Below are 24,587 nucleotides of genomic sequence, written 5' to 3'. Positions count from 1 at the left end.
GCTGGTATGACTGGTAGGAGAGAGGGAAGAGTAGGGCTTAAAACTAATATCGTTATGGAAGAGCCTCAACTTTCATTGTTACTGGTTTACATTGTAGAGTGCTTTGCACTTATCACCGTTCAGTTCATAACCATGACTGTTTATTTTAAGAGCTTGTTAGTGTGCCATTAAGATCAGAATTCAGATTTAATTTGTTTTGCCTTTCTCATTTTTACACGATATCAAACCTCCAAACAACCCTGCTTCCCTTCTTCCTAGTTTCTGTGGTGGGTTCATGTTAACCTTCGCATAATCTAGACCCGCCATAAACAATCAAAGGCCAAAAATGTGCTCCCTGCATATGTAGCATTTGGGGGAGGGGGAGAGGTTTGAAAAGATTATGAAGAAGGGCTGGAATTATAGTGTAATCTGGGAACTTCCCTTCTTGCTTCCCTTATTAGGTATTGCAGGAGTTTTGTGAAGTATCCATCTAACCAACCAAAATCAATAGTTCACATAAAGCAAAGAAGGTGGATCGGTTATCTGTTAAATGTTTTCCGAGCTGAAAGTGCACTCTTCTCAGGCAAGCACAGCTCAAGGATTGTTGAGAAGATAGGACAGTCATTAAGTAATGTCTGAACAAGCACTGCTGAGTTAACAGAGCAAGCAGAACAATTTTCTTCCACTCCACGACAGGACATATTTCAAGACCTGTCTTGAATGCCAAAAGTTGGCGTGGAGGATAAAACTTTATATTGGCTGATTCTCATGTTCCTTATACAGGTTCATCCCAACATAAGAGACTCAGATTTGAAGGATACTATTGTGGGAGTCAGGCTCAGTGGGTTTTCACCTGGCTAACCTTAAAAGGTGTAATGCATCTGCTGTGGCATGTTTAAATATTAAGCTGCCTGGATGGTAAAATAAACATTTTTTTTTTTAAAATTCCTGAAAACACTGAAGAGTTGCTTGAGCCAATTGACCTTTTTTTTTTTGTTTTGTTTTGTTTGTTTTGCCTTTTTATTTTGTTTGTTTTTTGGGGGGTTTTTTTGTTGTTTTTTTTTAAAGCTTGTGAACTGTTCAGTTTTGGATAAATTGGTCAAGTTCTTGCATTTTTTTGAAATGCGTTTTTACCACTTGGTACTTACTCGGATTAAGTGTTCACAGAACAGCAGAGCTATAGAAATATGTGCCATAGTAAAACCCTCACACACTACCGCCCGTATCAAAATTTATCTTTGCCATTTTGTGTTGGTGTCCTTAATTAAGCCATTCTCAAGTTTTTATTCTGTGTGTGTGTGTAGCATATTAACAGCTGGTTGCTTCTTCGAGGTTTAACTTTATTCTTAGATTGAATGAGAGAAAATAATATATCTGTACTTCTCTTGAAATATTCTGAATGCTGAGTGCTCCAAAACTGCCAGGCTGTGTGACGATGAATTTAGCATTGTTGCCTAATTAACTGAAACAGATTAGTCTAAATACGAGCCATCTGGAATGGAAATGCACCGTTCGTGTTTGTTAGTGGATTTATTTTATTAGGAGAATGTGCCGCTTTGGTTGTTCTTAAACTGTGGCACTTCTACGTGGCTGGATGATATCTTGCTCGAAGGCAGGAGTTTAAAGAGCTTTGGCTCGGTCCTTGCTAGCGCAAGGTGCTTTATTTTATTTTTCACTCTGTTTATCCACTTCAGCTTGGCCTCTCACCCCACTCCCTTCCCATCCATCTCGTTTGAGGGGGAGTCATTGCACTCTGTGTTTTATCAGTCATCTCCCACGCGTCCTCCTGTGTATACATAGACAAAGAACTGCAGCGACCTCCTGTGGCTCAGAAACCAGAATGCTATATATATTTCTTTTTCTTTTTGTCTGACTTTTCATGATGATGTGACCCATCCCTGGCTGACTTGAGGGTCCAAGTTATTCTAAAAATTGTTTTAACATTTTAAATACCCTATAATGTGTGTCAGTCTAGGGGTATCCTGGCTTCTAATGTGCTTTGGGATTTTCCCTTTTAAAACCACTGTAACCTTAATTGGCCCTGTTTTTATCCATGTCCTTCCTATGTCTGTAGTTCCTGCTCTCCCCATCTGTCTCTTAGACAGTCTCTCTTGATACCAGATACTCTGAACTCTGCTGCTACTGCTGCGGCTGTGTTTTACGTGGTTCGTCTGATCTTTATTCATTTACTTTTCAGAAAAGAGAGCTCCCTCTTCCCCAAACAGCTCCCGTCTTTAAATCACCTATGTAGGATGTTAAAGAAGAGGGCAAGATGGGGTAAAAACGATATAAGAGAAAAATAAAGATCATAGCTTATTCAGCAGAGGATGCAAAAGCACATTAAAGGCCAGAAAATATTTGTATGATTGACTTTGAAAGCAGGTTGCCTTGAGCCAATGTCTGCATCTGTGTTTGCACAGAATTTATGGAGGAGAATGTTTCTTGTATGCCTGCTTATATATGTCTCTTATGAGCATGGGATAAATCTGTTTCTACTGGGTAATCAGTTGAATGCCTTTTTTTTCCCCCGTCACAGTCATACTGGAATGACAAGTCTTCCATTGGCACACTGATTTAATGAGAGATCTCAATAATGCATATGGACTAGAATTGCAGTAGGGAACTTCTGACGCTCACAGGGGAGATGATATTTCACAGCTCTTCCTCATTAATGAAACTCCTGTCCTTCATGCTTTTCTCCTCTCTCCCCCAGACCCCCTTTCGTGGCAGTTAAAGGGGAAGTGGGGTCCGAAGCTGTTATCGAGAGGTCAAGCCTGCACAAGATCTGTTAGACTGGGAAAAGCGAATTGGAGGTCTCATTGTCTATGAAGGGAAGGGGGGGGGGGGAAGTCTGCAGAATTTAGAAAGAGTTGGAAATCTTCAAAGAAAGTGGGCTTTGCACCGCAGGCAGTATGTCTGGCTAAGAACCAGCCGGTGAGCAAATAGTGCACCGTCCTGACATTGAGAGGAAGTCCTCTGATGTGATGGTGATCGCTTGAACCTGTGTATATAAATTAAACTTGCAATATGTTACTGGTTGTGTTCGCACTATTACTACGATGGCTGCCCTTTATTACTTGCTATGTGAACTGTGATTTTTGTTACCTGACTCCTCTTTTTTTGCAATGGGGAGGGGAAGGAAGGTATATATAGGCTCCCTCACTCTTAATGTCTTTCCCAAAAAAAATCTTTTTTAACTTTTTTTTTTAATTTTTATTTTTTTATAATTTTCTCTTTATTGAATTTTCCAATTAAATTACATTTATATTTATAAAATAAAGGAAATGACATGCATCAATAAACAAAGAAACATATTCCTCTACCATAATAAACATGTATCTGCATTTAAATTCTTATTTGCCTTTTCTGAGTGCGGTATTCTTAATTGCTTAATTGCACTTAGTGAACTGAAACGTTTGTGGTCTCTTGCAGAACCGCCGCGACCTATAGCACCCCCTCAGCTGCTGGGTGTTGGGCCAACATATTTACTGATTCAGCTGAATGCCAACTCTATCATTGGAGATGGACCAATTATCCTGAAGGAAGTGGAATATCGCATGACATCGGGGTCTTGGACGGAAATCCACGCTGTGAACGCGGCAACATATAAACTTTGGCACTTGGATCCAGACACTGAATATGAGATTCGGGTGCTGCTCACCAGGCCTGGAGAGGGGGGTACAGGGCAGCCAGGACCACCACTTATTACTAGAACCAAATGCGCAGGTAAGGCTTTCGGTTCTTATTTTACCTGTGATCGTTTTCTTTGCTGATGGGCTCATTCATAGCCAGAGTGAAGAATTTCGAGTTAAGACAGAGGAAGTAGTCTTGACGCCCAAAGAAAGTGAAGATGTGCGTTACAGTGCTAATGCACTGCTTGTTTGGTAACTGTTGCAGGCTTGGCTATGTTAAGAGAACAGCTTTCCTATACTTTGAGGGATCTCCTCTTCCCCCCATCAGTTTGTAGGTACCCAAGTGGCACACACTGAGAAAATTTGTATAACCTTTCCACATGGCCTCATGAGGTGTCAGCATCTATTACTGAAGAAGAGAGATTTTAGCTCTCTAGAGACGTACTTTACTGTATGCATGCAGCTTGGTGTTTTTAAATTATTTTTGTTTTGCTTGGTATTTTGGGGGGTTCAGGAACTGGCTGGAGAAAACTTTATTTATGGAATTGGAGTACTCTTTTTTTTTTTTTTTCTAGTACCCTTTCACTGTTTTAGTTTCTCTTTTTTTTTTTTTTTGCTTCTAATGTTCCATCTATAATACTGTTTATTTCTAACACAAGTTCTTAGTGTGGGGTAGGCAACTCCAGTCGTCGAGTGCTGCAAACAGGTCTGGTTTTCAGGATATCCATGATGAATATGCTTGAGATATATTGGCATGCGCTGCCTCCATTGTATGCAAATATATCTCATGCTTATTCATTGTGAATATCCTGAAAACCAGACCTGTTTGCAGCAGTTGAGTACCACAGTTGCCAATCACTCTTATCGCTACAAATTTTCTAGTACTAAGAATAGCATTTAATAATACTGCTTGCAGGTGTCGTTTCCCTACATTAGCTTTATTGTTTTTCCTTACTGCACTGAGAGCTATGCTTTTTGTTTTTTTTTAATCACGAGTTAAAAAACTGCACACTTCAAAGCACATTTATATGACTTTACAAAATGAGGGCAAGGAAGTCATTACTTTAAGTTTTAAAAGTATGTTTTTTACTCCTTTCATAGGGCCTAATGTCATAAGGTGTGTGGTATAACTGTGCTTTGAAGTGTGCAGTTTTTTAACTCGTGGTTAAAAAAAACCCCCCAAAACATAGCTCTCAGTGCAGTAAGTAAATAATATGCTAATGCATTGGGAGTTACAAAGCATATAGACCCTAATTAAAATGTGCACTCAGCCCTTCGCATAGGTTGAGTGAAGATTTTAACTCCAGAAGGAAAAAGTAGTCTCTCGGGCTCATAATTTATGTGCATAAAAACAAGCACGCTTATGCTCAGAAAACATGCTTTGTGCACATAAATTATGATGTATGTACACAAATGCTTTCAGTACAGAAAATATTTTTTTTGTTCGTATAACTCATGCTTTGTACGCGCAAGCGTGTTCTTTCCACGTAAAATACTGAATGCTGGTCCCGGCACTGGAGGTCTGGCTTCCACCCATAGACCAGCATTAGCCCTGGAAACTGTAGTCCTCCTCAGACTAGGAGTTGTGTTTTCTTAGTGCTAGAAATTGAGAGTTAAGCCAGCATATCTCTCTGGCTAATTGCCATCATTAGCGTGGGATTTGCATGAGAGGGCGCTGACCTGCACAAACGTTGCTATGCGCAAGTTTTTCTTATGTGTAAAACTCCTTGCTGCATTGGCAGTAAAGCTTGCACGCACAATATGTGCATGTATACCTGTGGGTTAAACTGCTCAGTCTGCCAAACACACCTTATTTCCTTGGTTTCGTTCAGGCCAATGCAATACCATGCGCTGGCCACAGCGCATGGCTCAACACGTGTGTCCATAACCCCTATGCAAAACGGGGGTTAGCACGGACAAAACACGCATCTAACAGAGCTCGTAGCTAATAGTGCGAATCACATGTAATTCATGTTGATGAGGCTGTTAGCTATTTCCCCGGATGCAAAAAAAAAAAAAAAAGTGCACCCGACGCACACATTTTTACTTTGAGAAATTAACGCCTGCCTCAGAGCAGGCGTTAATTCATGAGCAGCCCAAATGGTTTACAGAAAAGCAGGAAATACTGCTTTTCTGTAGTTCCTCCTCCTGCATGCCAGCAGTCACCTTAGGAAAACAGATGCTCAATTAGCGAGTGTCCATTTTCCTAACCCGTGGCTATGCACAGGTTAGGAAAACTGACAGTGGTAAAATTGAGAGTCCGTTTTCCTAACCCACTGACAGCCACCTCTCCTGGGCACCCGATGCCGAGGAGGCACTAGGAACGCAACATTTTCCCTAGCGCCTCCTTGGTTTTTTTTTGTTTTTTTTTTACCAGGGCAGCCCATTTAAATATTAGTTTGGGTGCCCGGGAGAGATGGATCAGCCTTGACAGTCTTTCCAGATGTGTTAAGCTAAAGCATTTAAAATCTCATTTTAAAATCTCTTGTTTGTTTTTTCTTTTGTGGACAGAGGCAGCACCTTGCCGAGCACTGTTTTTTCTTAAGAGTTTTAAATGTTTCTGTTGAAAAAGTACAAGGGGGATAGCTAAAATATTGAGTCATCGTCAATAAGGATATGTTTGGGAAATGCTGCAAGCCAGTTTACTCTGCAAATACTTTTAGTGGCAGATTGGAAATGATTTTTTTGGATGTACTTGTTTTAGAATCTACCAATGCCGTGACATTTTGGAAGAGTATTGTATTGATCTCTTTCATTCCACCCCAGTCTTATTTTTCTTTATTTTTGTTTTTCCCTTGCCGAAGGATCAACTTTTATTGCTTGCTGTTGTTTCTCAAACAATAATCTGCACCCACAGAAACTTGTTGCCCTGTTTGGGAGGGTTAGAAAGCCTGTTTCTTGCTTTTGTGGTATTGCACACATCTAGTTTCATGATTTCTGAGTACAAGGGAAGAGAGGAGAGAAAAACTCTCAGGAATGTGATGCAGAAAACTAGAAAATGAACAATTATCATCCACCACTATCTGACCCCCAACTGCTTGGATAAGGGCCTGATGTACTGCGGGTTTTTTCCCTTTTTGTGTCTTTGGCCTAGATTTACCAACGTCGCAGGGCTCCCTGAATCACGCGCTAACTGGGGGCGGGCCTGCAAAAGAGGTGGCGCTATTGGGCGCGAAATGGGCAGCGAAAAGGGTTCTTACCTTTTCGCTGTCCGCAATGTCCTTGCGGCGTCCGCCCCGACTCCGGCCCTTTTCGCGTGCGCTAGCTTTAGTAAATAACCCCCTTTGTTTGGAGGATTAGTACATCGATCTGCTTGTTTGGATCTGCTCTGCAACCATCATTTCACAGGCCTAAATCTGAGGGAGTATTCTTGTCATGCTTCATTTATTTCCAGAGCGGGAAAAATATTTAGAAAACTTAGGTGCCAACTATATAGTTTTAGGGGTTAGGGAAATTTAATTTTTGTTTTGCTTCATTCGCTCTTTTTGATTATTTTGTTTCTTTCTTTATGGCTTCTTTTCCTTTATATTTTCTTTGCCTTTCCATCTCCTTCCACTGCTTCCAGGCACTCCCCACCTCAGCTCCATCTTCATTTCGTTTCATTTTATTTTACATGTATAACCTTTTACTTCCCCAAAGAGGCTAAGATGATATAAAGCAAAAAAAATAAAATATCAAAATAGCATTCCCAATTCACATATGCACTCTTTCTTAGCTCAACCCAGAGATAATGATGAGGAAGTAAATCACCTACCTCACCCCAAAGTATGACCATATCAAGCAGAGAAAGACAGCAGCAGTGGACCCCAAAAATTAAATTAACAGCTGGAGACACCACTTAAAGGATCTGGTTACAGGCGCCAGGTGAGCCACTCCCAGAGCTGAGGAGTGGCTTGCCTTGACCACTCCAAACCAGTGGGCCGACCAGCATTAGCTGGGTTAAGGGGTATGCAGCCAGGAATGTGCAGGAACATACAGGAAATGGGGGGCCCCATGCTGAGATCAGGCCCTTACCACTTGCCTCTGCTGATGCCAGTCTTATTCTCAATTCCTTTCCTCTCTCCAGCCACGCTCCCCTTTGGGCTTGCATTAGTTCCCCACTGTCTGCAGTCCCCTAGTCCATCAGCAGCAGCCACCGCTTTGCTTCCCACTTCCTAACCCCACCCGTGGTAGCTGCCATGACTTTCTCATTTCTCTTGTTGTGCCAGATCCCCAAAATGTAAGCACCTGGCATTTTTCCAGCCCTCTTCATGTCTATTAATTGTAGAAAGCCTCTACCATCCACCAACAGGCCAAGGTTAATAATTAGATTTATAGGAAAAATGGCTTTAAGTTTTACTCTGATATTTTAGTATGTTCATGCATCTTCAGGAAGGCAACTGCTCTAAGTGTGTAATCGAATAGGCGTGAATCTATTTTTCCCCTTTTAATTATAGAGCCAGACTATCTGGTGATTCTCTGTAATCCAGCAAAGCTACTCCATTGGTCTATGATTTCATAGGCAAGTTGACCGTCCTTTTGATAGGTAGGTTCCCTTTCTTCCACTTTTCTTTCACATGTTGTTACCTTCCAAAATGAGCCTAGAATCTTCAGCTGGGGGGGGGTGTTACTAGAATATGAGATGCTGGATCCACGCTGACATCTGTCGTCATACCACTGATGCATGCGTTTTTATAACATCTTAATAGATAGCTATTCAATTTAATTACATAGACGCGCACGCGCTTTATTTGGAATTAGGGTTTGTCTGGGCACAGCCATCGCACGTTTTTGACTCAGCCTTGCCGAGCTGGAAATCGAGTATTGTTATGTCAGGTTCCATCAAGAAGCTGACAGTTCTGTGCAGCACTCTTAAGCATTTACATGAATAATAACAGTATGGTAATTCTGGAGAATAAAAACAACCCAATCCCCTCAAGAAGGTATCTTAGCTAACGTGCTTCATCGTTTACCTTTCTGGTGCGCAACCTTCCCTCCCTTTTCAGTCCATGCAGTTGATTGTTCTTCCTCCACCCCCACCCCCTACTCCCCAATTCAAATTTATTTTTCTGGTGATATAAACTGACCCACTGGAACATATGTTTGGGGGAGGGGTGTCCGGATGGATTTTAATTTGTTTTCCAGTTTAAAAAAAAAGTCTATGCCCTGCCCAATACTATTTTCTTTCTATCTGAAACCTGCAAAAGATTTGCTGTTCAATATGTGATTTTACTTTCAGATCTTTCTGCCCCTCCCTCCCAGTAGTGTGTCTCTCCCTTCCTCCATTAGTCTTCCTGCCCCCCAATTGAATCCTGCATTCTCATAGTCCCATCAGCCTCTCTCCCCCTACCCAACCATGTCTTTCTCTATCCCTCCTCCCCCTCCCTTATTTATTTATTTAACTGTTACACTGCTGATTTCTCGGCCTGTTGGGAGCCGGGTCATCCCATCGAGTGTTACTTGGTGAGATAGGCCTGAGTGCACTGTATTGCATCAGCCTGAAATTGACTTGCAGGTGTGTGGCAATTTTTCTTTGTCATTGTAAAAAGAGAATTTTGTATATGATTTGTTAATTTGCTATTACTGATAGTCTTGTAATTAGAATGATTGGTACAGTATTGGTTTAGTGTTAACGATGCTATTTTGAATTTGTATTTAATTTGTCTTCCTTCTGATTTTGCTCTGTGTTTTAGATGTTTGTAAATTTATTGTATTGTATTTTGCGTATTATTGTAAACTGCCTTGGGGCACCTTATGAGTGAAAAATTAAAATAAATCAATCAGTCCTAATTTTGCCCAAATCTTGAATGCGGCCCAAAGCAAAAACTAGATTGAATCTTCAATTTTCTAGAGCACCTTTTATTAGTGAAGTAAGACTTCCTGGTCAACCAAGAAATTCATTCCTAATGTTCTGTGAGGTTTATTATTTTTAACTCAGTGCACGAACTTACAGGCTTTTAATTGCTTGTGATGATTTTAGGGGTTAAAAAAACATCTATTTTGGAGGCAAAGAGTCGTACGAATGGACTGGATGCACTAAAATAACCTCCGATGCAATACGGGGATTACCGAGTTCAAAACACATGGCCAATCGAGTGCATAGCTAATAGTGCTCATCACATGCAAATTCCATGTAGGTGAGACTATTAGCTATTATCCAGCGTGGTCAAGGTGCCCCTTTTTACGCGGCAAATTTAATGCCTGCATGGGAGCTGGAGATAAAACATGCGCTCAAGCACACACCAAAACCCCCCCCCAAAAAACTCACCAAAAAAACCCCCAAAAAGCAGGAGGAACCACAGAAAGCAGAATCATGCCACGCTCAGGGGCTCAACAAAAAAATAAATCCTGCTTTCTGTGGTTCCTCATAGGGGGAACCACAGAAAGCAGCATCCCCAAGGTCTGTCTCAGTTGGAATCCCTGCCAGCAATAAATGAAGGAATGAATACATTCATATTAAGTGTCGGGCACTTGATATTAATTTGTTCAGTCTATCACTCTACTTACTGCCAATTGGTCCATTCACTGTCACATGTTAGTGAAAGGACCAATCCTCATTCAGAAGGCTGTCCTAAAAAGAGGATTAGTCCTTTCACTGACAAGTATCAGTGAAAAGGACCAATTGGGAACAGCCTTGCCGGGGGTGGGGAAGGAGCTCTGGCCAGGCTGTTGTGGGCCCACAGCCACAACTCCTGGACACCCGATGCAAAGTGCTAGGGATGCACAAATTACCCATTGTGATCCCTTTTAGCGCGGCTGCTCATTTGCCTATTGCATCGAGAGCCCAGGAGAGGTGGATGTGCGCACATTCAAAAAAGCATGCGCCCAATGTGGACGCAATTTTTTACGTGATATTTCATTGCCCTGTTTGATTTGAGTTTCCCACATCTGAGAAATAGCAATAGAATGAAAAAATTGTGCAGAAAACATTGAGAGTGGTTTTTTTTTTTGCTGAAGTGCTAATTTTAAAGAGTCGTATGAGAACAACTCGCCCAAGAACAATTTTCTTACTAGTGTTGCCAGGAACATAAATAAGCAAATCCTCCCTAGATCAACAATGCCATCCCAGCTTCCTCCTTATGCCTTCCAAATATGACAACAGGAGTGGTAAGGTTAAAGAGCAAAGCTTTATTTAGTTTATTTAAACAAAGCCAAGCAAAGTTTGTGTGGCCAGGAACAGGACAGGATCTGCCACAGTGCCAGTGGCATTTCACAAGTTGCAGCTTATGTCCTGCTTCTGGCCATCTGGGATTTGCTTGTCTTTGTTTTAATTAAACTAAAAAATTTTTTTTTTTTTTTTTTTTTTAAAATCTTAACCACCACTCTTAACATTTGGAAACCATGGGAAAGCATGTGGGGCAACTTTTGTTAAATTTAAGAATCTGAAAGTGTTAGGTTGCATAATGTTTGTGAGGAATTTTTAGCCATCCTGGAGGCATTAAGCTCATGTAGAAAGTTTTTGTTTGTTTTTTTTTGCAGTTAGTTTACAACTTGGTGGTATGCTTTATAATAAAGCTAAAGGATTTAAGAAACTGTGGACCCCCGCAGTTGAGATATTTCTGTCTTCTAAACAATGGCCATTAGTTGGGTCAGGACTTGGAATTTATTATGGGTGATTGTTTTATCTCATATCCTCTGTTTTCTTTATTTATCAAAGCTACTTTTTTAGTCTGTTTGTATTTGTTATTTTTAAAGGCATCAGTTAGCACAGTAAACTTTTTTTGTGGGTATATGATTACAATGGTGCCAGCACATCTTTTCAAGTGCTCGGGCCAGCTACTAGTAGTATTCCTGCTTCTTAAAACTGAAAATAAATCCTCAGAAAACCGTTTTTTGTATGAAAGCAGACTCCCAGGAGTGTGTTGCTATGAGATGTTTCTGTATGAAAGCAATATTCATAATTTGGTACTGTGAAGAGATTACTTTTCTTACATAGATTATTTAGAAGGCAAAGGCCTGATTTCTTGCAGGTTTCCTCGGTTTCGCCTAACAACCCAGCTGGTTCTATGCTTCCCAGTCAGACCCTTGTTGATTTTAACCCAGAGCCTCTCTATTTTATTCCCTAGTGTGTTGAGCCTTTATTGATTATATTTATAGATTGTAAACTCCAAGGAGCAGGGATTTTCTTAATGTGTCTCTGTACACTGCTGTGTTCACCTTGGTAGTGCTATACAAATGAACAGTAATTGTAATAATAGTAAATGTTTACATTTGTATAACTTACTTATACCCTTTTATTGTGGGGATAAGTAAGTAGAGTGAATTTTCAAGCATTTTGCCCTAACTTTGCACAAAACATTCACGTCTTCTGAGTCCCCAATGAAATTTTAAAGCAAAACTTACTAAGCTTAATTTAAATTAAAACTAGTGGCAGGTATGTCTCAGCAATAGAGACCCCTGTAATAGGCAGAGAACGTTATATAAAGCAAAGTCCAAATGACTGCAGCGACCCTTTTCAAAAGAGTTCCCAGTCTGAGTGCAAGGCTTTGCAGGCAGAAAATTAGAGGGAACTCAGCAAACCCTGGGTATATCTGGCTTTCTGAGCATGGATTTTGTAGGTAGGGTGGCCAGGTATCCTGGTGAAGGGAAGAGCAAGATGCATAATTGTCCTGCTTTTCAGTTTACGCACACTCAAAATTTGACTACATTTCATGCATGGGACATTTTATTTTATTTAAAATATTTATATTCCACCTATAATGGCCCATGCTAAGATTACAAGAACATAGTTAAAATACAGTAAACAATAAGAAATATTAATACATAAAAAACACATCAGCTGCGTTTGACACTTTAGACCACCATAATCTTTTATATTGTTTTAAGGGAATGTGGCATATCTGGAACCGTCTTGGACTCGTTTAGGTCCTATCTTTCAGGATGCTTGCACCAGCTGAGGATTTGTAATGAGTGTTCTATAACCACCAGCGTTCCTCATGGCTCTGCATTATTGACACTGCTTTTCAACATCTATATGATGCTGATAGGCAAACCGCTAGCAGGGTTCTGTGTGGGTTACATAATCAATGCAGATGACATACAATTTTTCATCCACACTCAGCCAGCTTGGGCAGATACTGTTAATTTAATAGCGCTATTAAATGTTTTTGTTTTTTAGCTCACAAGCCTTCTCTGAATATTGCAAAAACAGATTACTGTACATCAGTGCCCGAATGCTGGTATCTTATCTTATCCATTACCATCGATAACATCTCATTGCCAGTTACTTCCTGTGTGAAGAGTCTTGGGGATCTGGTTTGATTCTGATCGGACTTTCAGGCAGCATATTTAATCAGTTGTTAGATCTGTTTTGTTTTGTTTTTTTAAACTGCGAGTTCTCCCTCATCTGAAATGTCTTCTGGATCCAGCTGATTTTTGTTCAGTTGTGCAGGTCTTAATCCTCCCCCTGGTTGAGTATTGTAATACAATTTATATTGGTGTCCTGGTCTCTTCTTTAAATGCCTTATAATTACTACAGAATTGTACAGCTCTGTTTATTTCAGGAAAAAATACCAGAGATCCTATTATTCCAGTTCTGCATGACTTACATTGGCTGCCAGTCCTCTACCATGTTCGGTTTAAGACTGCACTTTTTGGTACCCAGTTTATTGCAACTTTATTCCTTTCCTTGAACAAATGCTATATTGAGGGTGTACAACTCTACTCATCATAGAAGTTTGCTGGTTATTCCCTCTCCTAAACAAGGGTATGGCTGTCCGAAACCAGAGAGAGTGCTTTCCCCGTGGCCGCCCCAGGTTTCTGGAACTCACTTCCAGAAAACATGTGACCGACTGTTCAAAAACTTTTTAAAACCTGTTAAAATCATTTTTGTTTAAACTGGCATATTTATAGCCAATGTCTGGAATAGGATCTTACTTGATTGTAGCCTGTTTTAGTAGGCCTAGATACTGTTTCTGAAGGTTAGGGGGATGGTTTGTCTTGATTGTCAATATGATTTTTTTGTGTTCTGTTTTATTATATTTTATGTATGTTTTATTGTACATTGCCTGGTGCTTCAGTGTATGCATTTGTAATAAAGAGAAAAATTCATGGTGCACATAGCCAGCTAGATTTTGAAAGGGGAGGTACAGATGGTAGTGTGCATCATTCTCTGCTCCTTCCCCCTCCCCTGCTCCCCCCCCCCTCATTCTCCCTTCTCTATCCTTCTCTCTCTTGATCCTTTCAGGTTTCTCTCTCTCTCCTTCAGGTGCAACTCTATCTCCTCTGTACCCATCCCCAGCATGTTCTACATTTTTTCCTACTACCATGTTGTTTTCCATCTTGTTTTTGCTGCTCCCCTACTCTTAGATTCCTCTCTCCATTTCTCTCCATCATACCAGGTACTCTAAGGCTGCATCAGTGGCCACCCTAATTGATGTGGTGGGGTGCCCCAAACCTGGCTGTCTGGTGGGAAAGCTGCTCATTTTAGTTCCATTATTATTATTTTTTTAATTCTGCTGAGAAGAAAATATATCCTGTTCAGGCTTCTTAAGTGAGATTGTGACATGTTATTTTTATTTTGTTTTCTACCACACGTTAAAAAAAAAAAAAATCATCCTTCAGATTAGTTTGATACTTGGCCGCTCAGACAGTGTTGGATATGGAAGTCTACCCTGGGTCTCCAGAGATAAATAACATTGCGCTGTGCCAGGGTAACCTAAACCTCCAATGCCCTTATTAAATCAGTGACTTGTCTTCTACACCAGGCCGTCTAGTACTGGGAAATTCTGCAGCAAAAGGGAACAGGAAGCTGAGGGTGTAAAGAAAGTGTGAAACCGGCTTAATTGGAAATAATTCCAGCTTGTAACACAGCGATAAAGGAAGCAGGTTGTTTTCCTATTAAGCTGTCTCCTGCTGTCTGTTGGGGGTAGGGACTTGTGCTGTCCTCTCTTTCTCTTGGCAAAGTGTAAATGCTCCAGATTTTGACAATGGCTTGTGAGCCAGCTCTGTGGCAAGGATTGCCAATTAAAATATGCCTTCAGTTTTGTTTTGGTTACCTTGGGTAGCATTTGCCTTTTGTGTTTTTACCCTCCCCCACCACCACCCTTTAATTGATGGACTACATTTTTCTGTGAGATTTTTTTTTTTATGCCATATGTTTTAATTTCCAAGTTCTTTGCTTCAGTGTATTTGAATAAAGATGCAAAATAAACATAAAAACAAACCCTTCATTATAGAAACACAGTAAATGAGGACCAATAAAGACCAAATGGTCCCATCCAGTCTGCCCAGCAAGGTGTTTCAAGGTTGAGGCTTTCCTCTCTATATCCAATCACAGTTCAGCTTGTAAGATTTTTTTTTTTTTTTAATTGGAGGTGGATTTCCTCCTATTTCATATTCCCCAGTCAGATTCCTTGGCCGGGGAAACATGTGCCCACTAGTTCCTACCACTAGTTGTCACTGCTGAACAATGGCAAGTCTGTTCTCTCCTCCCTAGGAGGCGGGGACTGGCCACTTTCAAAGCTGCCCTCCACCCTGACTGACCTGAGGAACAGAAGCTGGGCCTGGGAATTGAATCTGGGTCTTCTACAGGGCAGCATACAGCACTGGGCCACTGGGCTTAGTGCAACCTGTAAAATTAACTTGAGGTATAATATTAGCAGACAGATCATCAGTTCAGTCTTTCCAGGGCTTTGTCCATTTACACAGTGGCACCACTGTACTCTTATTCTATTGAAATTCAGTCTATTTCAGGGATTTGGGGGTTGTTATTTTTCCAAAATAAAAGCCCAGTAAAATAGATTTTGGATACAAAAGCAAGTTTGTGGGCAGTTTTTTTTTTCTAAGCAATATCTGGCCACCTTCAGTCAGTTGCTTTATTTTTAATTTTATTTTATTTTCTAAGATGGAGGAGAAAGATTTTCCCTTCTGGTTATAGCTTTATCAGAGTTGAAAGTGGAATCTTATGTATTGATTTTATTCTTGTCCGTAATAGCTATCAATCACACAGGCCAGTTATCGATGGCAGTCAGCCTTGAGGCATACAAGCCGTTTCAGACATTTGTTTGGCGGCAGATTGTTGACTTATGATTCGCTTCATGTGAAACATTTCGAGCCATGGCTGATCTGATCTTCTATCGGTTTCCCATTACTTCTGTTCCAGAAACATTTGAAGTACCACTCACAGCTTAGACTATTTCAAATATATATCAGGTTTCTGCGTATTGGTATTTTCTGTTTTATAAAGGGGAAAAGTTATTCACTGGATGACTAGTTTGAATTTGTATTGATTTTTTTTAAGCAATTTAATCTTATACACTTCTCCCTTCCTCCAGTATCATTTACAGGAATTGCCTGAAGGTGTGTTACTGCAGTTGGAAGCAAAAGTGTGTTTAATTATCCCTGGTACATGTAAGGCATACCGCGCATCTGCAAGAAACACTGCAGATGTCATGCGTTTTTTTGTTTAGGGAGAAGAGCCCGTAAATCTTCAAATGCTATCGCACTTGATATAGGAAAAGTTAAAGCAACGTGGGCTCTGGATTCTATTGTCTGCCAGAGAATTTGGACAAGTCTCAACTCGACGGAGGGTTCATTCCATTGATGGTATCCTCCCCCTAAAAAGTAATTCTACTTCTTTATCCAGCCCAATCAAAAATAATTTTTTTTTGGGGTTTTTTTTTTTTTTTTTAAGTGCTTCCAAGTTGCATAGAAAGAGAGTTAGCTAGATCACCTTTTATTTTTTAAAACCCTTGCGTATAACATCTAGTTAAATTCCAGCTTTGCCATTTCAAATCACAAGGTGCAGATTTTAATTCAGTGCTGCTAAATCTGGCCACTTTACGTCCTTCTTAAGAATCTGTTAAGGAAAAATTGTACACAAAAGCCATAAGTCATTTTGCCTGCAGGTGTTAAAATCGCATCTTTTTTGCCCAAAGTGTGAATTCCTGTAACCTGTGGAAGCAAAGACTTTAAACAACAAAAAACTGCTGGAATAAAGACATGTGAGATTTTTGACCAGATCCTTAAAGGTAGCAGGATGAGGGTTGGTCCTAGAAGTACTTATATGTGTGGAGGGGTAAACTTAAAAGCCAGAATTCCTGTGTGAAGGCTTCCAATGGAGAGCTGGGAATTTATCAGTTCCTCACTTTTCGAGAATGAGTGTTGCTGCATTTCTCAGGTAAAAAGCAAACTGGGGTGTCGCGCTGTCAGCTGCAAGTCTCTGAGATAAAGCTTCAAGGGCATTCTCCTTGTCCTTTGAAATTGAAAGCCTTCATATCTGAAAGTGCTTCGTGCAGTCCAGGCAAACCATGAAACATACTAGTTTTGAAAATGTGAACAGAAAATTATTTCAGCATCGTGCTTTGTTGCTCTTTGTTTCCTGGATGACCAGGATCAGATGTGCATGCCAGCCTTGCAGCTTTGTTCACCCTGAAGCAGTTTCTCTGTGATTTCCAAATTGATGTGGTCACTGTTGCAGATGTTAACTTACAGGTTGATGCCACCTTGTGACAGATTGTTATATTTTACTGTTTGTTTTTTACTGCCTGCCTCTGTTACTATAACCTTGTGTTGCTTTTTGGGTAATACAACATTGGCAGCTGTTCTTTAGCTTTCAGCTGTCTATTTCTACATATGAAAGAAACATGGTGTCAGAAATATCTAAATCTGCATTGCTTCATTAATTTGAAGTAGAACGTTTTCAGAATGCAGTGGGCTCAAACTATGAGTGGAAAACAAGGTTTGTAGTGATTTTGATGTACCCGCCTATGGACACTGAAGCTTGAGAACATTTCTGTGTCATTAAAGAGGGTAGGGTCATCAATGGCCTTCCTTAATGAACTGTATGTAATGCTATTAATTGGCCTATGTCTGTTTCATTCTTTGCAAATATTTGACATAAATTTCGAAAGGACCTAACGGAATGCTGTTTTTATTTTGAAATGCCATTCATATCTTCTGTAGGTGGCATTTCTGGTTGTCTCGAAAAAAGAAATGTCCTGGCAGAGTCAGAAGACATATCACAAGTAGCATTTTCAAAAGAAAAGGAGGCAACTACTTCCAAGTACAAAGGTCTCCTCTAAATGCCCACCAGCTGCAAGTGATAGTCATTACAGTGTTGTCTCTGCTACTAATAGGAAATGGAATTCAATCTTCTTTGAGATACATTACTTCAGATTCTGACTTGTCAAGTTGTTCTTTTTGTTGGAAATAATATATGTGGTTTCTTCTACAGCGGCTGAAACAGGGCTTGTAGCTATCTTTGGCACTAAAGCAAAGATGATGCAATGAATGAAACATGCCACAGGGAGAAAGTTGGTCATTAATGGTATTTTGTGTGTGTGTGTCACCTCTGCTGTTCAAAACAATTTGAATTGGCATGTCCCGGAATCCATTGCATGATTAGAACAGAAAGACAGGGAATGTGTGTTTTGGAGCATACTGGAGCTATGTTATATTTCCTCTATCTCATGCAAGCAGTTTTGTTTTATTTTTCTCTGTCTCAGGATTTCATGTATTTTTTTTTAATATATTTTCTCCAGTGAAAAAATAATTTGTTGCAGATCTGTGCGGTATTTTAAAATTGATCAAAGTCTTCAATCTTATTATGGTGAAGAATGAATGTCCTATTCTTCTAGTTATAGTACATACTGGTAGAATGTTTTTGTCTAATTTATTTTGCCTCATAATCAAATAGGATATTAAAAAAATTAATAAACAACTGGCCTGGTTCTTTTTTTGCGGGGAAAACCACTGACTGCAGCCTGGATATAAAAGGCAGCCATGCCACAATGTGCTTCTGCAGAAATGGCAAGTTTATCATTTTGCCAGCTAGATATAATTTAATACTCACATTGCAGCTTAAATAAAAGCCCAATCAGTTATTTTCTATATGTTTCCAAACTGCCGTACAGTGTTAGCTCTATGACTGAGTTTTGACTGAATTTTTATATATGTGAAGTAAGTTGTGGGGGGGAGAGGAAGGAGAAGGCATGTAAGTGAAGAGAGAGTAGGGAAAGGTGGTATGCATGAGAATAGTAAGGGGAAATTGGATGGGTGGAGGAAATAGAGAGAACAGGAATGTATAAGGGGTTGTGAGTGGGATGGAGTCTACCACATTCATCCAGTTCCCACTACCCCATAGCGCAAAGGCTGGGGAAGGGGGAGGCAAATGGTAGGATTGCACCTTCCTAATAATAATACTACAGATGCCCTTTCTGCTGCCTCTATGGAATCCTTGCTCCCTTCCCCAGCATTTCAAATCACCAAAAGAACCAGATTCCAAGGGAAATCTCCCCCTTCAGACACCCTCAATGATTTGAAATGTCACATGTGGCCCTTTGGTTATGTAACCCCCCTTATGTATGGGGTCATCTTCAGTAACTGCAGTGGTTAGGTTTGCCTGTCTCCAGCCCCGAGAACAGTCCCAAGTCATCCAGGGGTCATCAATGGGAAAACCAGAATGACTCTGAGAGGCCCAAAGGGAAGACTTACCAATAGTCATAAAGTCCACTGTCCCATACCAGGTTGGTTCCAAAATCAAAAGCTTATTTATAATCCAAAGTAACAGCAACATTTTGTCTGCAAAAATATTCTATCAGACAACTGTATACAGTCCAAAATGAGCAAAAGGCAGAAAGAAATCTTCACTCTTCAAATCAGTTTCTATACTGATAAGTTCAGCAACTCAACAATTAGCCCCAAGGCCTTCAAGGCAACATGTTGTCAAAAGAAAAATTGTTTTGTTTTCCTGGAGCTTTCCCAGATGAGAAAAAACATCCCTTAATCTACAGGGTCTTATCCCCCTCGATGGCAAACAGGAATCTTATCAAAATCCTTTATTGCCAAAATTCGCTTAAGGCTCAGGAATCTGTTCAGTCTTGGACTTCTGACCCTCTTCCCAGATGCCTGTGGAAGCATCTTAAATAACCTCTAACACAACCCATCCCTTTGAGGGGAATGTACCTCTACTATGCCAACCCTATCTCCATCAACCCATCAATCAACTCTGCAAGGACACTAACCAAATCCCCCCTTCACCCCTCCTTGCTATCTTTGTGATTGGCCCTTCTTTGTGGAATAATCTGGTGAGATTAGAAATATCATTTATCTTTACTTGTAAAAAAAAAAAAACCAACAAAAAAACCCAAAACCTTTTAAAATTACACATGCCTGAAAAAACTCCATCCACTAGTACATCATGATGATTTCAGAACAATTTTACAATCCCCTAATCTTCAGAAGCCTTGACTACTGTAACACACTGTTCCTAGGCCTTCATCTCAATGTAATTCGCCCCGTTTCAATTGATCCAGAACGCTGCTGCCCATATTCTTAACAGTAAATCTCGCAGGACCACATCTCCCCCAGTTCTCTATTCCACTACATTGACTACCATTGAATATAGAATAAAAAATATATAAAATACTTTTCATTATTCACAATCTCGTAAATGATGACACCCTCAACCTGGCTTACCTCACAATTGCGCATCTATAGACCAACCAGAAGCTCAGCCCATAAGTTTACTGCAAGTAGTACCGACAATTAAGACTGCCCGATTTGACATAACCAGAAGGTGCGCTTTTTCTGTCTCTGGCCCCCAGCTCTGGAATTCCATCCTAGACAGCAATAAGAAATATTGACAGTAAGAAAAAATGTAAAAAGAGCTTAAAATCTATTGTTTCGAATGCGCGTTTACCAGAAATAATTATTGGTAAACTTCCCAAGCATCAGACATTCTCTTTCTCTTTATGGTTCTACTTTGATCTCCTCACCCCCCCCCCCCGTTAACATTTTAGTATTTTTAATTCATTGTTTGTTATTGTTTAATATCTGTGTTTTTTTATTATGTATGTATATTTTGTAAACTGTTTTGACTATTTCCCAGTATAAAAATGGTATATAAAAAAAAACTGTTTGAATAAAATAAATGACAGATTTTACATTTTTTATTCCAAGAAGCTTTTTTTTATATAATATTTTTTATTGACAATTTGGTAAATACCACTAAAACATTTAGCACACAAGTATGAAACAATAATTATGATTTGGTATTTAACAGCGAAGATGCAGAAATAGTTACTTGAACTTTACCAGACAAGTTTTTTCTAGGCAAGACTCGAGCTAAAGCAAAAAACTTTTTCTTTTTAAAATCCACCCCCTCCCCCTTATAATATAAACTGCTAATGATTTAAGAAACCACATGGGACCAAAGTCAGTGAAGAAAAAACAATGCGAAGAAAGAAAAAGAAGAGAGGAGGAGAACAACTGAGAAACAGTTACTCAGTTCTATCAGTTAGCAATGAAGATTACTCAAGGGGCAGGTAGAAAATATAGTCCTTCCAAATGTCCTTCATGATTGCAAGTTTTTTTGGAGAAAAGAAAGTTTCTGGCAGTGAGATATTCCATATTAAGCAGTTTATTGAAATGCTTTTCCCTGTAGGCATCAGTGTAGGGGTGCTAGAGATCACTGTGAAAGAATAACTGGTTTTAGCAATAAGAGTTAATTTGTCCATAAATAAAGATGGAGATACAGAAATGTCAGTAAACGATTTTTTATACAGACCAAATAGCCAGATAATGGGCTCCATCGGAATGTTACATTTCCACATTACTGAAAACCAAGATCTCTTAGCTCTCTCCAGAATACCTGTAAGATGTCACAATTTCCAAAAACAGTGCATAAATCTGCGTTGTGGTAAAAAACAGTGTAAGCAATTAGGCGAAGGAAGAGCTTTCAGCTGGAAAGGCTCTATGAGAATAAATGCCTGGTGTAAGAATTTAAACTGTTTGTCATGCAGATTTACATTTTCTGAAATAGGAATTCTAGCAAAACAATAAAGTAAATAAGATAGAATGAGCGACAGGGAGCTTCAGAATTCCACTTAATAATTTTATTTATTTATTTTTTTTATATGCCGACATCGATCTGAGATATCACTTCGGTTTTACATTCAGGTACTGTAGGTATTTTCCCTATCCCCAGAGGGCTTACAATCTAGGTTTTGAACCTGAGGCAATGGAGGGTATAAGTGACTTGCCCAAGGTCTAACCATTAGGCTATTCCTCCTCCCTTATCAGAGTGGTTAAATGGCCAGTGTTTTGAATAGCTTGTAAGGCCTGCATAGAACTGAGCACATTTCTGCCTTTTCCCATCTGTACCTCCCAGAAGTTCCTGTAATGCTAGGGATTTAAATAATGCTGGGTTTAGCCTTCAGAGATGTAGTGGCATAGCTGTAGATAACCATAGAAATCTTTGGAAGGTAGGGAAAATTCAGTTCGTAAATCCTGGAAACTAACAACATAGCCTGTTTCTACTCCAGAAACATACATTTGTGAGAGCCTTGAGAGGCCTCTTTTTTTTCCACTGAAAGAAAAAGCTCTACGTTAATCCTGGGGGGGGGGGGGGGGGATGTGGATTACCTATCATGGACATACAAGGAGTTAACTCATGAGGCATATGAAGCATATTGAATATCACTCTCCAGGCTTTCCGAAGAGGTCGGAGAATGGAGCTTCTTTGCAGATGTAAAGGCAGCAATTTGTAATCAATATGCAGAGCCGCCCCCAGAGATAATGGTTGTACTCATAAAATATTCCAGTAGAGTGTGAGTAAGAAATTTAAAAAAATCCAGTTACACAAGTGTCTCAGGCAAGCTAGTTAAGTTATAGAGAGCTAAATTTGGGCAATTAAAGCCTCCATCCTTTTTAGAGTGCATTAAAGTGTCTAAGGTATCCTAGATATTTTTCCTGCCCCAGAGGAATTTCCTCAGCTCCTTGTGAATGTCTAAGATATCCTTTTTGCTTCAACCATGGGTGTGTAGCATGTGCAATGCATAGAGCCCATTTGGAGACTTCTGTCATTTCTAAAAGGTAAATTCTACCAGACAAGGATAATGGAAGATTTTGCCAAGATTGTAGATTTTTTATCAATTTTGATTTTAGTGGAATAATGTGTTATTATATAATTTTGCAGGATCAGCAGGAATATTATGCCCAGATATTTTAATTCCTTTGTGGACCCATTTTAATGGGAAGACTCCTGGCCATTGAGTACGTAGTGTTCCGAGGACATCTAGCACTTTGGATTTTTCACAGTTTATTTTTAGACCAGCAAATTCCCAAAGGCTTGCTGGATTAAATAACACAGGTTGGTCATGATTGGATGGGATGACTTAAAAAAAAAATAAGTACGTCGTCTGCAAATGCTGCTACAGTGAAGTTGCTTCTATTTGAGGGATATCCTGTGTATTGGGGGGGGGGGGGGAGTAGCTAATTTCCTTAGTAAGAGATCAATGGATAAAATATATAGGATCGGCGATAAGTGGGCAACCCTGTCGCACCCCCCTTTGAATCTTAAATGGTTTAGAGATCATGTTATTGCCACAATATGAGACGTAGGGGATTGGTTAAGTATAGAGATGCTAGTTAGACTTGGACCCTGAAAACCAAATCTTTGCAAAACAGAAAACATATATTCCAGGAAACCCTGTCAAAGGCTTTTTCAGAGTCAAAGCCCACCACAAAGGTTTGGAGTGATTTAAATTGGAGGATTTGATGCTGAAATTAGTCTGACATGGGCTTCTGCATTACGGCCTTTCACAAAACCAGCTTGATATGTGGATATGATGGAAGGAATGACATTGTTTAATTGTTCAGCTATAATACGTGCATACCGCTTCAAGTCGCAATTTAATTAAAGATATGGATCTATATGAAGAGGCAAGAGAGGGTCCTTACCTGATTTTGGGAGAGTAGTTATATAAGCGTTATTGAAACCAGGAGGGAAACATGTTCGTTTCACATGCATCTTAAGAACATAAGAACATGCCATACTGGGTCAGACCAAGGGTCCATCAAGCCCAGCATCCTGTTTCCAACAGTGGCCAATCCAGGCCATAAGAACCTGGCAAGTACCCAAAAACTGTCTATTTCCATGTTGCTTTTGCTAGTAATAGCAGTGGCTATTTTCTAAGTCAACTTAATTAACTACAGATAATGGACTTCTCCTCCAAGAACTTATCCAATCCTTTTTTTAAACACAGCTACACTAACTGCACTAACCACATCCTCTGGCAACAAATTCCAGCGTTTAATTGTGCGTTGAGTAAAAAGAACTTTCTCCGATTAGCTTTAAATGTACCACATGCTAACATCATGGAGTGCACCCTAGTCTTTCTATTATCTGAAAGAGTAAATAATTGATTCACATCTATCTGTTCTAGAACCTCTCATGATTTTAAACACCTCTATCATATCCCCCCCTCAGCATCTCTTCTCCAAGCTGAAAAGTCCTAACCTCTTTAGTCTTTCCTCATAAGGGAGCTGTTCCATGCCCCTTATAGTTGCGATGGAGAAGGTACAGAGAAGGGCAACCAAAATGATAGCATTTTTGAGATGCGGTGACCAGAATTATACACAGTATGCAAGGTGCGGTCTCACCATGGAGCGATACAGAGGCATTATGGACATTTTCCGTTTTATTCACCATTCCCTTTCTAATAATTCCCAACATTCTGTTTGCTTTTTTTGATTGCCGCAGCACACTGAACCGATGATTTTAATGTGTTGTCCATTACGACGCCTAGATCTCTTTCTTGGGTGGTAGCACCTAATATGGAACCTAACATTGTGTAACTATAGCATGGGTTATTTTCCCTATATGCATCACCTTGCACTTATCCACATTAAATTTCATCTGCCATTTTGATGCCCAATTTTCCAGTCTCACAAGGTCTTCCTGCAGTTTATCACAATCTGCTTGTGATTAACTACTCTGAACAATTTTGTGTCATCTGCAAATTTGATTACCTCACTCGTATTTCTTTCCAGATCATTTATAAATATATTGAAAAGTAAGGGTCCCAATTACAGATCCCTGAGGCCACTCCACTGCCCACTCCCTTCCATTGAGAAAATTGTCCATTTAATCCTACTCTCTGTTTCCTGTCTTTAGCCAGTTTGTAATCCACGAAAGGGAATCGCCACCTTATCCCATGACTTTTACTTTACCTAGAAGTCTCTCATGAGAAACTTTGTCAAACGCCTTCTGAA

General features: G+C 39.8%; 1 protein-coding gene across 4 annotated transcripts in view; it reads left to right on the top strand.

Moving 5' to 3' along the window:
• PTPRK (protein tyrosine phosphatase receptor type K) overlaps positions 1-24,587 on the top strand; it is a 1,381,492-nt gene that overhangs the window by 752,948 nt on the left and 603,957 nt on the right. For all 4 annotated transcript variants that reach the window (XM_029594541.1, XM_029594542.1, XM_029594544.1 and 1 more), the window contains exon 7: positions 3,412-3,705. In XM_029594541.1, the coding sequence (XP_029450401.1) occupies positions 3,412-3,705 (294 nt within the window). The remainder of the gene's footprint in view (positions 1-3,411; positions 3,706-24,587) is intronic.

Source organism: Rhinatrema bivittatum, chromosome 3, assembly GCF_901001135.1.
Source record: "Rhinatrema bivittatum chromosome 3, aRhiBiv1.1, whole genome shotgun sequence".
NCBI classification, from domain to species: domain Eukaryota; kingdom Metazoa; phylum Chordata; class Amphibia; order Gymnophiona; family Rhinatrematidae; genus Rhinatrema; species Rhinatrema bivittatum.
This window is presented reverse-complemented; position numbering and strand designations above follow the sequence as displayed.